This window comes from Thamnophis sirtalis, unplaced genomic scaffold, assembly GCF_051295495.1.
Source record: "Thamnophis sirtalis isolate CommonGarterSnake01/CBP01778 unplaced genomic scaffold, rThaSir2_p1.2 scaffold_2, whole genome shotgun sequence".
Taxonomy (NCBI): Eukaryota; Metazoa; Chordata; class Lepidosauria; order Squamata; family Natricidae; genus Thamnophis; species Thamnophis sirtalis.
Window position 1 is genome coordinate 800325 of NW_028261382.1, and position 15648 is coordinate 815972.

General features: G+C 53.2%; 1 protein-coding gene across 2 annotated transcripts; it reads left to right on the forward strand.

The window, feature by feature from the left end:
* Positions 1–1158: 1158 nt before the first annotated feature.
* LOC106541550 (C2 calcium-dependent domain-containing protein 4C) lies at positions 1159–2933 on the forward strand. Of its 2 annotated transcripts, none has more exons than XM_014057036.2 (2): positions 1159–1297; positions 1609–2933. In XM_014057036.2, exon 2 carries the CDS (start codon positions 1631–1633, stop codon positions 2861–2863), a length of 1233 nt encoding a protein of 410 aa, XP_013912511.2. In that variant the 5' UTR covers positions 1159–1297; positions 1609–1630; the 3' UTR covers positions 2864–2933. The 2 variants fall into 2 exon arrangements, with proteins under 2 accessions (XP_013912511.2, XP_087559744.1); XM_087703618.1 differs by having other exon boundaries at positions 1228–1300.
* Positions 2934–15648: the final 12715 nt, after the last annotated feature.

Sequence of the window (15648 nt, forward strand, 5' to 3'; positions counted from 1 at the left end):
CCTGCAGTCTCTGCCAGGAAGGAAGGGAAAAAAGAGGGCACCGTTTCCTGCTTCTTGGGCTTTCCCAAGGAATCTCCTCTCTTGCTAAGATGCCTCTCCTTGCCAACCACCTCGGGCCTCTTCCAGCTCGGGAGCTGGAAATAAAGGCAGCCCATCGGACAGAGCTGGAAGACGGGAACGGAGGCTGGCTGGGGTCTTCCTCCTGAGCCCACCGCTATTGGGAGTGGCAGAGGCTCCTTCTGGGAAGCGCAGGGAGGACCTTGTGGCTGTCCCAGGAAATGGGGCTGATGACGAAAAAGTGGCAACGTCTCCCGCAAGCAAGGAGGGTGTTGCAGCCCACCCAACGGGTCGCACGGGTGGGGGGGGGGTCTTTTTAAAGAGCGGAGTGATCCATCGGAGTGATGCCCTTTCTGGAGCCAGGCAATCCAGTTGGTCAGGGCAGGACTTGGGAGATCATTTATTCTGACCCTCTGGCAAACCCCCCCCCCAATCCCCATCCTCTGCTTCATCATCCCCGCTGAAAGAGCCCCTTACCTCCCAAGGCAGCCTCTCCCCTTGCCCTTTATGCCCACTGCGGTCCTTTGGGGGGGGGGGTCTCTGAACGCCCCCTTTGCCTTTCTGTGCCCCCTCCTCTTCTTCAGGCTAAGCAGTCTTGCCAACTCCCCCCCCCCCCCTCCAGGCCCTTCCTTCCCTCCTGGAGTCTCTCTGGACGGGCTCCGGTTTCTCTCGGGCCTCCCTAGCTGTGCCGTCCAGGACATGGGCGCCCCCCCCCGCCCCGAGAGGTCAATGGCCAGATGCCAAGACCTTCTTTTCAGCCTCTCTGCTCGGACTTCCCGCCGGGTCCCGTCCAGGGAGAACTGAAAGGCGGCTCCGGGGATTCCCCTCCAGCCCTTTGTCCCGCAAGGCGAGAACGGGCGAAGGAAGGCGCCCCCCAAAGAGGATTCCTCGCACTAGGCCAGGATCCGGGAGCGCCCCGGCTGCGCAAAGCGCCCCGACTTCACCCGCCGCTTGGTCAGAGGACGCGCAGCGCAGCGGATCGCGGCCCGGAGAAGGACTCACCGCCGCGGAAGCGCTCCGGCTCCGGCCTCCCTCGCGCCGCGCCGCCGCCGCAGCGCGCGCCCGCGAGCCCGCAGGAGACGCCCCCGCTCCGTCCCAGCGCCGCGATTGGGCCGCCGCTGGCGCGCCGGGCATAAAAGGGCGAAGCCGCGGAGGGCGAGACACACTGCAGAACCACCGGCAGCCCCGAGAAAGACGCTCCAGCGCCTGGGAAGCGGCGGCGGTTCGGAGAGCGAGCCAGGTAGTTGCGCCCCTGCTCTCCCCGTCTCTCCCCGGGCCCCGCAGGCTGCGCTGCCTCCTCTCGCCGCCCCTGCTCTCCGCAGGCTCCGCGGCATCCTCCCTCCCGAGGCGAGGCAGGAGGCGAGCGGCGTCCCCGCGAGAGGGTGAGCGCTTCCCTCCCGGGCAGGGGCGGCGGGGGGCCCTCGGCTCGGGGGCAGCTCTGGCAGGTGGGGGCGGAGGGCAGCGGCGCCATGCAAGGCGGCTCGGCAGCGCTTCCCGGCAGCCGCCTTCGAGCTCTTCCTAACCTTCTCCTCCTCCTTCTCCTCCCCGCAGGCAGCAGCGTTTCCTGGCGCCGATGTGGTTCCTGGAGAAGATGCGCGCGTCCCCCGGAGAAGCCGGCCTGCTGGGCCCCTGGTTCCTGGCGCTGCCCTCCGAGAAGGGCCAGGCGGCCGCCCTCGCCTTCCCCAACATCCTGACGCCGGACCGCATCCCGGAGTTCTGCATCCCTCCGCGGCTGAGCAGCCCTCCGCCGCCCAAGAGCCCCGGCCCGGCCTTCCTGCCCCGCCACAGCCTGACTGAGCCGGGCCTGCAGGAGGCGGCCTCCCCCGGCCTCGGCCCCTTCCCGCCCCACCTCATCCAGGTGGAGAGCGTGGAGGAGCTGCAGGAGTCGGAGCAGGGCGGCACCAACTCGGACCCCCAGTCGCAGGCCGCCCTCTCCCTGCCCCACGTGCCCAGGACCCAGACCTCCTACGGCTTCTGCGTGCTGCTGGAGAGCCCCCACACGCGGAGGAAAGAGTCCATCTTCCACAGCGAGGGCAACTCCCTGGCCTTGCCCCGCTCTCGCTCCAGCAGCTACGGTGGCAGGGAGACGGCCTCCAGCCCGGTGACCATCCGCCGGCACCTCTTCAGCAGGCAAGGCGCCTGGGACAGCGACACGGCCTCCTCCAGCGAGTCCTCGCCCTTCGGCTCACCCCTGCTGGGCAGGTCCCCCACGCGGCCCAGCTGCCTCCTAAAAGCCCGGAGCCAGGAGCGGCTGCTGGGCAAACCCTGGAGGGCCCAGAGGCTGTCCGGCATCACGCGGGCCGGCTCCCTGTCTTTGGACGAGGGCAGCTCCACGGACAGCAGCCCCGTGTCTCCCCGGCGCTCTTCGGAGAGCCCCCTGCTCCCACTGCCTGCCTTCCCCCTGGACTACCCCTGCGGGCCGGAGCGGCTGGGCAGGGAAGCCACCGTGGTGATGGACAAGGGGGGGCTGCTGCGCCTCTCCTGCGAGCACTGCCCCGCCAACCAGCGTCTGCGCATCCGCCTGATCAGCGTGGAGGGTCTCTACCGGGAGGTCGAGCCCAAGAGCATCAACTGCTGCATCACCTTCTCGCTCCTGCCGGGGAAGGTCCAGAAGCAGCGCAGCACCGTCATCAAGAGGAGCCGCAACCCCATCTTTAACGAGGACTTCTTCTTCGTGGGGGTCTCCGAGGACCACCTGTGGCGGCTCTCCGTCCGCATGAAGGCCTTGAACAAAGGGGGCAACATGAAGAGGGACCTGGTTCTGGGGGAGAGCGAAGTGCCCCTGATGCAGATTTTAGCCACCTGACAAAACTCACAGACACCCCAAGATCTATTTATTTATTTATTCTCTGTGGGCTTTTTTTTTTTTTAATAAAGTGGAATTTTATTTAAATACGCACACCTGTCTCTGGTTCCTAAATCACAGAAGAGAATCCTTTGGGGTCAACTTGAATCTCGGCCCATCTAACTGGGCCTCTTTGGCTGATTCCAGAGTTGCACCCCCAGGACTGGAGCGAAGACTCCCCCAAATGAGAACGTGAAAACATTTACCTGGTTCTAAAGTGGGAGGTTTGGGCGCATCTGTGAAAGGTGGGGAAGCCACTCCTGGCTGACTGTTGCCCCTTCAGGCCCGAGGGTGGAGCAGAAGGGAAGAGCTGGGCTGGTTCACCAGGCTTCCCCCCATCTTAGCTGAATGGCCTCATCCTGCAAGCGGGAGGAGGAGGCCTTGTTTCCTTCCTTGATGGCCTCGAGGGGCAAGTGAAACCAGCAGAGGAAGTCATCCATCAGCCCGGAAACCGCAGTATTTCTGAGGGGGAGGTGGAGGCATAAATCTGTCTTCTGAATAGCCTCATTCTCCGGAGCTCCCTGGGGGACCCAACCACACTTCCACCCTTCTCGGCAAAGGAAATTTCTTCCTGAAATGCCCTCACAAAAGGTGGAGGGGCTTCTCCCAACCGCCAGAGCAGCTGACTCTTCCCTTGAGGAGGTTGCCAACCAGGGAAACTCCTTGGGCCGAGGCTCCTCCTGGGCACTTTCTTCTGGAAAGCCCCAGAGCCCCCCCCCCAAATGAGGAAGCCTGAGGCCTTCCAGAGGCTCCCCACCCCCTCCAAGATGTCCTCCCTAGAGACAAAAGTCTGGAAGACAAGCATGGAAGCCGCAGCAATTCCCCCCGTCTGCCTGCTTGACTCCCAGAGAAAGTACCTTGGGCTGGGCAAAGATGGATAAACGGATGGGATCCACCTGGTGGAGACTCCCCCCTCCCCTCCCCCACCTTGCAGAAAGGAGCAGGGGCTCAACGGCCCAAGGCAGCTGCTCTGTGGGCAGCAACAGAGCTCCCCGCACTCTGAAAGCCCCCCAGAAAGAGCTGATAAGGTGCTGAGGTCTGTAGATGGAGATCAATTGAACAACCCCCCCCCTCCGGCTCCATCTCCTTGGCCATACGCAGCTCCTTCCCAGCTTCCTGGCCGTCTCCTTCCTTGGGGCCAGGATGGTGCTAATGGCCCTGGGCAGATCCCGGGTCTTTTCTGAGAACAGTAGCCCTGCGGGGTTGATTCCATCCATGCAGTTCTTCATAGCTCTGAGGGGGGGGGATGTGCGCGCATCCAGGGGGAGCTACGTGGGGATCAGAAAAGGTAGGACTGAGCGAATAACTCGGGGGGGGGGGGTGCAGGTGTTGTGCTGATAAACAGCAGCCAGGTGTGCACGTGGGAGGATCCAAAGTTGAGCTTGGAAAAGGCCTGGCAGCTTCTAAGAGGGCAATGAATGGCATGGGGGGGGAGGGGGGCAGCCCTGAGATGCCAATCGGGAACTGATTGCTCAGGGGGATCCCAGCTGCTGGGGGAAGGGACAGGCTTTGGGCTCATCCAGCTGTTTGACTCCGTGGAGCTCTCTTAAACTGCCCAGCATGAACCCCAGAGGATCTTGAAGGAAACGGTGCTCCCCCATTACACACACACACACACACACACACACACACACACACACACGGAGTCTCTTTATTTATCTGGGGTCTAGCAACCTTTCCTAGAAAAAGCTTTGGAAAAGGGCAGCTTGATAAACAAAGACTCCAGTGTAAGAAAACTCATGCAGGCGGTTGCCAGGCTACTAATTGCAAGCTAGCAGAGGGAAAGAAGCAAGTGTGTGTGTGTGTGTGTGTGTGTGTGTGAGAGAGAGAGAGAGAGAGAGAGAGAGAGAGAGAAGAGAGAGAGAAGAGAGAGAGAGAGTGTTGGGGGAGACAAGATAAATCCTGCCTGGGAAGAAGGATGGCTCAGCCTCATGCAGCGCAGAGGTGCTTCCCCCCGACACATGCAAGGAGCATCTCCTTTCTCTGGGGGATGGGGGGGGGGAGGAAAGGCCAAGGAGACCGAGTCCAGCTGGGCCCAGGAGCCCCCCCCCCAGGAACAGCCTTTCCATAGGAGCTTCCTTGCAGATGTTCGGCAACCTTGGTTTCCAGGATCCCAGCTTTATATTCCCAGCTGACAAGCAGTGACCGGGTGGGAAAGGGTGGTGGTCCAAGGGCCCACCTCCTCATTCAGCCCCTCTAAGGTCCAGGCCCACTTCAGCCCCTTCTTTCTAAAGCCGCTGCCTTTCTGCAAGGCTTCCCTGCTTCCTTTCCAGTGCCAGATTTCTTTTTTGGCAGCTGCTTCAAAAGGAAGTCATTCTTTCCAAGGAAAATCCTCAGACAATTCCCACTAGCAGCATCAATTGACAGGAAGCGGACGGGGCCTCCAGGAAAATCAGAGACCCAATTATTTTCTATTTCGAACCAGTTTGCATTGGTCTGCGGACTTTCTTGGCTTCCGGTGACCTTCCTGGAAGCTGGCAAAGATTCGGTCCTTTCACTGATAAGAGGAAAGCTTGTGAGCAGGTGGCCGGCATCAATCTCGCCTCAGCTTTTATCTGAGAATGAGATTACGATTTTCATCCAGTTTTTTCCTTAATGGGTCTCAAGGCATGAGAATGGCTTCCAGACAGGCTTGCCCCAGTCTTTAATGTAAAAAAAAAGCTTCTGATTGATCTCTGGAAATGGCAGTTTGGAAGGCTCTAGAAACCAGCATAGATTTTCTCCAGGGGAAGTAAGATGACCGGCTGCTACATAGCAATAGCAATAGCAATAGCAGTAGACTTATATACCGCTTCATAGGCCTTTCAGCCCTCTCTAAGCGGTTTACAGAGAGTCAGCATATTGCCCCCAACAATCTGGGTCCTCATTTCACCCACCTCGGAAGGATGGAAGGCTGAGTCAACCCTGAGCCGGTGAGATTTGAACCGCTGACCTGCTGATCTAGCAGTAGCCTGCAGTGCTGCATTTAACCACTGCACCACCTTGGCTCTTCTACATCCTCCTTACTGGTGCTTTCAAGAAAAGCCAATTTACAGTACAGCCTTTATTGCCATTGTACGAAATAAATACAATGGGAATTTCTCTCAAGAGATGTTCAACTGGGCTCTTGTACCGTACCGAAGGTTGTTGAAGGTGTTTATCTCAGAAGGATTTTGCTTCCAAGGCCTCCCGAGGTTTGCCAAGTTTTGCTCCTGCAGGATTCGTCCTTATATCGAGCTGCATCAGAAGAAGCAGACCAGTTTGGAATGAGGCTGCGTATTCAGGAGTGGAGGGAGCAGAGCGAGTGTAAAATCAGCCTGCAAAACTAGATGTCTTCACTCTTGGTTCAAAAGCACCTCAACCCTAGCAGCTCCTGAAGCAAGGAGACGAGTAGAAAGAGGACGGGGGTGGCAGCAGTAACAGAGGACTCCACAAATGACCCACCCCCTCCATGCGGTGGCACCAGGCCGGAAGTGTCAGTGGGGCAAACAGCCAGCATAAGGAAGGGGCATTTTCGCCACTGGACTCTTTCCTCTTCGGCTGGGATCCGTCTGGAAAAAGGGCAGGAAGATGTTTGCCGATTGCCACCAGATGCATGAGTCATCCCCCCTCCCCCCAGTTCAACACTTAAGAGAGATCTGGCCTGCCTTCCCCAACCAGGGGAGGGGGGGTATGCAATGCCTACCCTCTCCACTCAGCAGCTGGGGACGAGGGAGAGAAAATAAATATTGAGGTGAACTCAGAAATCTAAGCAGGGCTGGACCAAGGATGGAGGAACAGCAACTCAGGGCAGATGCCAGCTTGGCGGCGGGGGTGGGTGGGGGGAGGAGACAACCAGCCTGTCAATCAATCACTCCTGAGAAAAAGCAACCACATCTGTATTGTTGCCAACTAGCAGACAAGTCAGTTATGCCCCTGAATTGCCCTCCCCTCAAAGAATGCCCCTCCCACTGGCACACTGACTTGGCCCCCAGCCCTAAGCGCCTCAGGAGCACTCACTCCTCATAGCAACCTCTGGAGGCTCCGAAAATGGACATTGCAGGTGTGAAGCATTCCCTGGCAGGTTCACGCGTGCCTGGTGTTTGCTCAGCGTGCTGCAGAAAAGCTAAAGTTTAGACCCACTTTACGTCTGCCGTTTTTAGTAGCCCTTCAGTCTGTTTTCCAGAAAGAACATGGGTGGTTTTGCAAGAATACAGACACACACAAAAAAAAACAGTTGATACAGATGTTGTCCCTCAACTTCCCAGCAGTTCTATAGTGGACAAAATGTTCTAGCTCCTTCTTTGCCTGCGAAGGTGCAACGCCGTTTCCCGTAGCTTCTCCTTGGCTCCCCTGTGGGAATGGAGACGCGGCCGAAGGGTCTGAAAAGGGATTGGGGGGCCGGAGTGGGATGGTGGCCAGTCACACCAAGAAGCTGCAAACCTTGAGCAGGCGGCCCAGCTGCACCAGTGAGACAAACGGACTAATGATTAACTTTCATCGGGCCTCTTCTGGCCCATCCTGAAAATATTACTCAGGAAAATGCCACGTAACATCCATCTATTCCTCCTGCCTTGGAATAAGAGCTTGTCCTGCCCCAGAATGACGGTTGCAAAAGGGGGAAAGTATCCCCAAATGATAAGAGGAAATGTCCTTTCCCCTCTTCTCTGCCCCCCCCCAAACTGCCTCTTTGTTGGCTTGATAGGAAGTGGGGCAAGGAAGTCTTCTAGGGCCGACAACACCCTTTGGAACCACGACTCGGATCTGCTTGGGACGTCCCTCCAGAGTCCCTGGGAAGGAAGAGAGGGGCTTGCAAAACCTCCACAGCACCTCTGCCCATCCTTCCGTTCCCTGGAAAACAGGCAGCTCCCTCTCTCCCTCTCCCCCCTGCTCATCCAAGGGTCGCTTCCCAAAGAGTGAAGGAAGCTGGGCTCCAGCATCTCAGGGCGTTTAGTAAATCTGGTTGGAGAAACGTCCGTGAGACTCATGCCTGGGATGGGCTCAGCCAGAGTTTGACGTCAAGAGAGGCCGCGTTCTGTGAAGAATTGGACTTAGTTGCAATGGAATGAAAGAGGACTTGCTCTCAAGGTATTTCAGAGGCCTTCTCTTTCTGGCACATTAAACATGATTCTCCCCTAGGAAACCTGGAAAGAGCCCCTGGCCCATGCCCAGGAGGCGGGCGCCAATTCAGAAGCTCTCGTGAAGTGGCTCAGATTCCCGGGAAAGAGGACCCTCGTGGTGGGTTGGGAAACAGCCCCCCCCCCAACTTTGACATCCACCCTTTCATTTAGCTTTGAGCAAGAAAAGAGAAGTCATGAATGCTGCTGTGCTTGTGGGTGGCAGCGTCTAGTCCAGTGTTTCTCAACCTTGGCAACTTGAAGATGTCCGGACTTCAACTCCCAGAATTCCCCAGCCAGCAAATGCCTGTGTTTAGGACAGTGTTTCTCAACCTTGGCAACTTGAAGATGTCCGGACTTCAACTCCCTGTGTGGAGTACCCAGGACCAACGCAGGGTCCGTCTCTTTTTTGTCTTCTCCTAAAGCAGTGTTTCTCAACCTTGGCCACTTGAAGATGTCCGGACTTCAACTCCCAGAATTCCCCAGCCAGCATTCGCTGGCTGGGGAATTCTGGGAGTTGAAGTCCGGACATCTTCAAGTTGCCAAGGTTGAGAAACACTGGTCTAGTCTTTCGCAACCCGTTGCTCTCTGTGCGTCTTCTTCCCAGCAAAGGGGAGTCCAAAGGGGAGGGGGAGGCACGCTTCAGAGTAGGCCCTCAAAAGAGCCCCCTCCTTTTCCCAAGCAGCATAGGAACATCCGCCCCCCCCCTTTTTTCTCGCCATCGGCCCTCTCCATCTGAAGAGCTTCACGGAAACCACGGTCCCCCGTTGGCCAACGTTTCCCGGGAAAGTCCCTGTGACTCTTCCCACCCTCTGATCCTCATTAAATTTCATCGAGGCGGGGGAGGAAGGAAAACAAGGCGGCCTTTCCAGAAGTGGAGATTTGCATTTCTCAATCATGGGCTCATAACACGGAGATATTAAATCAATGGAAAGCTGGGCTGATAAGATCCGGGTGGAAAAAAGAACGCAGCTCCTCCTAGGTTGCCCAAGAGATCTGCATGTGAACTATTCAAGCGATGCCTAATCAGGCTTGATTCTTTGTGTTTCCACTTAATATAATTATGCCAGGCGCTGCTGGCTGCTGTGGCCCAGAGCCTGGCAGGCGGAACACCGAGATAAGACGGGGGCCTTGCGCTCATGTGCAGAGCCAAAAATGGCTGCAGTGGCTTATGCTAATCCCGCACGTCTCCCTTGCAGAAATCTAATTAGTCCGGCCTCTGGGACCGGCTGACTACTTAACTCAGTTTGGCAGGGAGACGGTCACGGGGTTCACCCGAAGCAGATGAAGTCAGAGGCGTTGGGTGGGCTCCCTTTCCACTTCCTACAACCCCATCTGCAGCTGCTGCCCTCCAGACCCTTCGGATCTCACAGAGCCCAGCCAGCAGAGCCTCTCAGGGGCATCCGCTGGGCAAACATGCCCAGTTAGGAATCAGACAGGCTCATGGAACAGCCACCAAAGCAGGACTTCAGAAGACCGAGACTCTCGCAATCCTCAGATCACCTCAGTTAACCGGGAAGGGGCCTGTAGAGACCTGGATCAGAAGATGCTTGGTGAGGGCCCTTGTCTAAGGAGCGTTGGAGGGCTTCTCGGGCAATTGCCTCCTTCTTGAGCTTGAGATGCTTCTTAAGCTTAAGTCCAGACTTGGGCTCAACCCTTCAACCTTGGCCAAAGGGCAGCCTTGGAGCTCTCGGTTGACCTCTGCCTGCTCCCTGTGGAGCTCCAACGGTTGTTCAAGGCTCTGTTTCAATCACTTAACCAGCCGTAAACAGGAGGGAGCTCTGCTTGAGGGCAGCCACTGCCGTGATTGATAAGGGACCAGCCTAATAATGACTCCAGCCAACCCTCCTTATTTATATTTCCACTAAATGTTCTCGCTGTAAACAAACATCACCTTCGTGCAGGTCCATTTCTGAGCACGTGGTTGAGGTTTTTGTTTAAGTACTTGACTCTTGATTAAAGGGGTTTTTGAATGGCACAGTTATCAGCTACCCTCTTGAGATGCCAGTTGATGGAGAAATATCAAGATCCTTTGAAAATACCGGTTAATATTTGCATTATAGTACTTTATCTTCTAAGTCTTTTGAGTCAAATCGTTGCTTGTTGTCCAACAGGGGGAGGGATCCAGATGGCCAGGCCTTCCTCACGTGTTTCAGCCCATGTTTTCTAGGAACAACTGAAGTGCCACCAGGGTCAGAGGGTGGCCAAAAGAGGGTTCTTGTCGGCCAGTCAAGTTGGTGCTTGAACTCCCGAATGGAAAATATTCTCAGTATGAAACACGGGAAGGCAAACATGGGGACCAGTGCCAGGCACTGCCTTTCTCCACTCCAAGGTTCCAAAGAAGAAGGAGCCGAGGTGGCGCAGTGGTTAGAGTGCAGCACTGCAGGCTACTTCAGCTGACTGCTAGTTCTGCACTTCGGCTGTTCAAATCTCACCGGCTCAAGGTTGACTCAGCCTTCCATCCTTCCGAGGTGGGTGAAATGAGGACCCGGATTGTTGTTGGGGGCAATATGCTGACTCTGTAAACCGCTTAGAGAGGGCTGAAAGCCCTAGGAAGCGGTATATAAGTCTAACTGCTATTGTTATTGCTAACTCACACGCTGAAGACTGGAGCCCTGGAGCATATTATCTGTTTCTAAGACAGGAAAATCAGTTAAGGATTTGTGTGTTCCCACAAACAAGACCGCCCCACCAGGGTTTCTTAGTTAGAGGAATACTTTAAAAACAAGCTCTCCCCCCCCCTTCCAAAAGAGCAGATTTCCTGGAAAAGCCCTGTGGCAAATATCCAATTGACCCACTTGTGGCTGCAATAAACCAGAGCTGAGCCTGCTCTTCCCTTCAGGGGGCAAAACTGCTTTGCTTCATCTGATAAGTTCCAATTGTGAGACACTTCCTGCATCTCTCTAGCCGCTGTGGCAGCTCCCATGCTTCTGTGCCGGGGGAGGGGGCTAGAAAGCAGCAGCCCCAACCTCAGGAGCAGAACTGCAGAAAAAACAATGGCTGCCAACCTGCCTTCTTCCATTGAGGACCTGCACGAGTCCAAAAGGGGGCTGTGAAAATATCTACAGACGCCTCGCATCCTGAACATAAACTGTTTCAACTCCTACCCTCAAAGCGACGCTATAGAGCACTGCACACCAGAGCCAAGGTGGCGCAGTGGTTAAATGCAGCACTGCAGGCTACTGCTAGATCAGCAGTTCAGCGGTTCAAATCTCACCGGCTCAGGGTTGACTCAGCCTTCCATCCTTCCGAGGTGGGTAAAATGAGGACCCGGATTGTTGGGGGCAATATGCTGACTCTCTGTAAACCGCTTAGAGAGGCCTGAAAGGCCTATGAAGCGGTATATAAGTCTACTGCTATTGCTATTGCTATTACACCAGAACAACTGGACACAAGGAGAGTTTTTTCCCCAAACGCCATCTCTCTGCTAAGCAAATAATTCCCTCAACACTGTCAAACTATTTACTGAGGCTGCGTCACTATTACTATTAGTCTTCTCATCGTTCCCATCACCCATCTCCTCCTACTTATGATCGCAGGACTGTAATTTTGTTACTTGCATCCTCACGATTTATATGGTTTCCTAGTCTGATCTGATTGCTTATTTGTACCCTACGACTATCATTACGTGTTGCACCTTAGGATTCGTGACGAATGTATCTTTTTTTTCTTTTATGTACAGTGAGAGCATCTGCACCAAAGACAAATTCCTTGTGTGTCCATTCACACTTGGCCAATCAAGAATTATATTCCATTCTAGCTGTGGGGCGATAGATAGCAATAGCAGTTAGACTTATATACTGCTTCATAGGGCTTTCAGCCCTCTCTAAGCGGTTTACAGAGTCAGCATATCGCCCCCACAGTCTGGGTCCTCATTTCACCCACCTCGGAAGGATGGAAGGCTGAGTCAACCCTGAGCCGGTGAGATTTGAACCGCTGAACTGCTGATCTAGCAGTAGCCTGCAGTGCTGCATTTAACCACTGCGCCACCTCGGCTCAGCTACGGAGCCAGGGAGCAGACGGCTGGGAGACCAGAAAACAGATGCAGGCACCGCACTCTGAGAAATAAGCAACAGTTTAATGATGGTGAGAATTGGCGCTCGTAACCGGCAGGCCTGGACATTGAACTATGGCCAAAGCATAGAGGCCAACTAAGAGAAAGGGAGTTGCTGAGGTCCGGAGGATCTGATAGGAATGACTAAGGACATGACTCTCTCCTTATCGTGTCTTGTAGACAAATTTGGTTGTAGGTGTAACAAGGGTACATTGTTGTAACTATTTGTATTCTCGATATCTGACCTAGTGTTTACAATTCCTCTGTAGACTGAGTGTCTACAAGCCTATTAATTTATCAGTGCCAACTACCCAGCCAGCAAAGGTGAATACCATTGATCTTGGGAAACAGAGCTCCGTGATGACCCCAATCAATAGGATTTGTAAACAAACACAGGACTGGCCCCTTCTCGCCTTTTCCAAAACAGGCTGGCTCATTCCAGATACTTTGATAGCTATAAAAATACACAAAGACTAACGAAGCAGTGTGCATTTACACCCCCTTCTCCTCTTTTAGCGTCTTTTTAAATCTCGCTCTGCCTCTCCACCTCTCACTTACCCATTGATCTCCTGGTTGAGATTAGGAGCCTCCAACGGATTTGAAGGCCACCCAGTTAGAGAGGTTTGGTCCATTAATTAAAAGCCGTTGCTAGTTGCTCGTTTGCCTCTGGTCTGCCAGAGGAACCGAGTTTAGCACAATCCCATTTGCGCTTTCTCCAATCTTTTGTAAATATCCTTGATTACTTTCTGCAAACCACCTCCTGAATGAGGGGATCACACAGGTATTTCGTTTCAGGCTTAAATGACATTTTACGATGCTGTTAATCCCGTCCACCAATTTGAATATTTAGCTGAATGGCTTGAACTCTTACTTGGTGATCCGGAATCCTTCAAGCCAATCTGCACTCTCATTTTCTCCTGATTTGCTTTTAATCCCACTTTGGCCTTACACCACATAATGGCAGAGTTCAGGCTTTGTGCTAGGCCAGATCCGCCTCCGGCCCTTTAGGGGTTAATGCCATATGTTCAGCATCCTGGATCAGGGAGTCAGAAGTCTATTATGGGATAGGAAGGGAGAGGCGGCCTCTGCTCCTCTGAGAGGCTTCCAAGCAGAAGGGGACACCTTGGAGTGGCAGGAGCTGTCCATGGTCCTGGGTCTTCTTGCCAGCCGGGCTCCCTCGACTGTTGATTTGCAGATTTTGTGGTCGCACGTAGGCACAACAGTGACACGTGGCAAAGAAATGAGGAATCATGGGGAAGGTTATCGAGGAACAAACTCTGTCTGTTCAGAAATGCCTTCAGGGAAGAACTTTGGGTCATGGTAAGAGAAGAGGGAATGAGGAACAGAGGACAACACACACACACACACACAATTTACATTAAGCAAGGAAAGTAGAAAGGGTTCAATATCTCAGCCAGATTCTGCTTCCATAAATCGGCTGTTCCTCAGAGAAGGGATTATAATACAATCCAATACAATATAATAGCAGAGTTGGAAGGGACCTTGGAGGTCTTCTAGTCCAACCCCCTGCCTAGGCAGGAAACCCTATCCCGTTCCAGACAAATGGCTATCCAGCATCTTCTTAAAGACTTCCAGTGTTGGGGCATTCACAACTTCTGGAGGCAACTTCTGTTCCCCTGATTAATTGTCCTCACTGTCAGGAAATTTCTCCTCAGTTCTAAGTTGCTTCTCTCCTCGATTAGTTTCCACCCATTGCTTCTTGTTCTACCCTCAGGTGCCTTGGAGAATAGCTTGGCTCCCTCTTCTTTGGGGCAACCCCTGAGATGCTGCTATCATGTGTACCAATATCCAATATATGTGGATTTGAATGCTGAACATGGCCTGGTCCAAGACTAGGCTAAGTGATGGTTTGGCTGCCCAAATTCGGCTTTATTCCCCAGGAAACGTAAGTGGATAGAGAAAGCTTCAGGGTAATTTCATTGCATTTTGGTTCCGACCCCCCCCCCCGAGTGAAGGGACCCGTGTCGGATGCAGGAAGGATGCAGGGGGGAGGCTGTGCTCCTCCCAGCCTTTGGCACCCGCCACGCTTCTGAATGACAGAGAGAGCCAGAAATATTTCCTGCTTAATCCAGGCTCCCATTGTCAAATATTGATTCAATGCAACCCCTTAGCAACCCTGGCTGTCTAAATAGAAGGGCAGGATCAATGTCAATGCTCAATCGGATATGAAAAATGGTGACGTGGGCATAAGAGGAAATAACGTGATTTTTGCAAGGAGACAAACTCCGGGGTACGGCCATTATTTTTCATATCCCAAAACAAATGGTATCCAAACTGAACTCTGTGTTCCAACTCCCTTATTTAGAATTTGCACGGTCCTCGCCCGTTGGAAAAGCACACTCAGGAAAATGCTTTTCTAGGAAATATTGACGAAGAGAGGAATATCACTTTTTCTACTGGCTGTCGAGTGGAGCTCAAATGGGAAAGTCAAACTCAGGGCTTCTTCCCTTATAAATCTCTTTTTGTTGTGATTCAAAAAACTAATTATGGATCTTGAGTTCAGAGAATCTATGATCTGGAAGGCAGTGAGTTATCCTGAGACTTATATATTAGTATAATGTGTGAATCAAGATAATGGAGGTTCATTAAAAACAGTTAAACTAATCAAAGCTTAATGTCTACAACACACCACAAAATCAGTCAAAATTAGGTGGCTTTTAGCAATAATCTCAATCAATTAATGCTTACTTTGGTGGGGGGGTGTGACAAAGCATATTTGTGATAGGATTCACACATATTGCAAAGACATATCTTGCTAACCTAGATTATTTAATAAATATGATTGGCTGGATTGGCATAGTACCCCTTTTTTTGCTTGAGTTGCATTTGATTGTTGCATTTTGAAAAGTTTTTGACCTTGAAAGTTGATATAAAAACATATTAAAGAAAATAAAGACATAAACTATGGCTTACAAACCACAATGTCAAGGTTCATTAAAACACACACACACACACCTTACGACTAGTACATTATGGGAATCAGGCTCAATCTATCTAGTTCAACATTGACACTGAATGATAACTATTTAGTGACACTTAACCCTGTTTTAATTAGCCATTTAATTGAAAGATTTGTTGACAAGCTTGTGTTTCTGGCAGGGAAGCTCGTTTTTCACGCTGCCCTGCTTTCGAACCCACAATTTATTTGTCCTGGTGTTATGAAGATAGCTGCATTAGCCTCAGATAAAAAGCCCCTTAGCCATTTTACAGGTGGGAAGAGAAGCCTTTTTTCCTGGGTTTAATCAGCTTTGAAGGGACCACCGGGGTGTTTGGCTCTGCAGCTCTCACCTGTGATCGGGGAAGGGGGGGGGGAGAAGCTGGCCTGTTGAGTGTTTTTCCCGAGCGATGCTTACCATACAGGGCAGCCCCTTCAAAACATGCATGTTTAAACAGATGTTTCCCGTCTTTGAAAGCCAAAGCAATTCCTGCCACTGAAGGGTGAACAGATGGAGCTGCCAGGAGTGACCTTTTGCATCTCCATCAGCAGAACTGGGATCCTCTGGCCCCGCCAAAGGCTGCTGCGGATGAGCCGAGGTGGAAGGCAGAGATTGGACAAAGGAGCCGTCATTTCAGAAGGCGGCTTTGGAGAGGTCTCT

What these genes read in the sequence shown, in the direction of transcription:
- LOC106541550 (XM_014057036.2), top strand. Translation starts at nt 1,631, where the DNA reads ATGTGGTTCCTGGAGAAGATGCGCGCGTCCCCCGGAGAAGCCGGCCTG.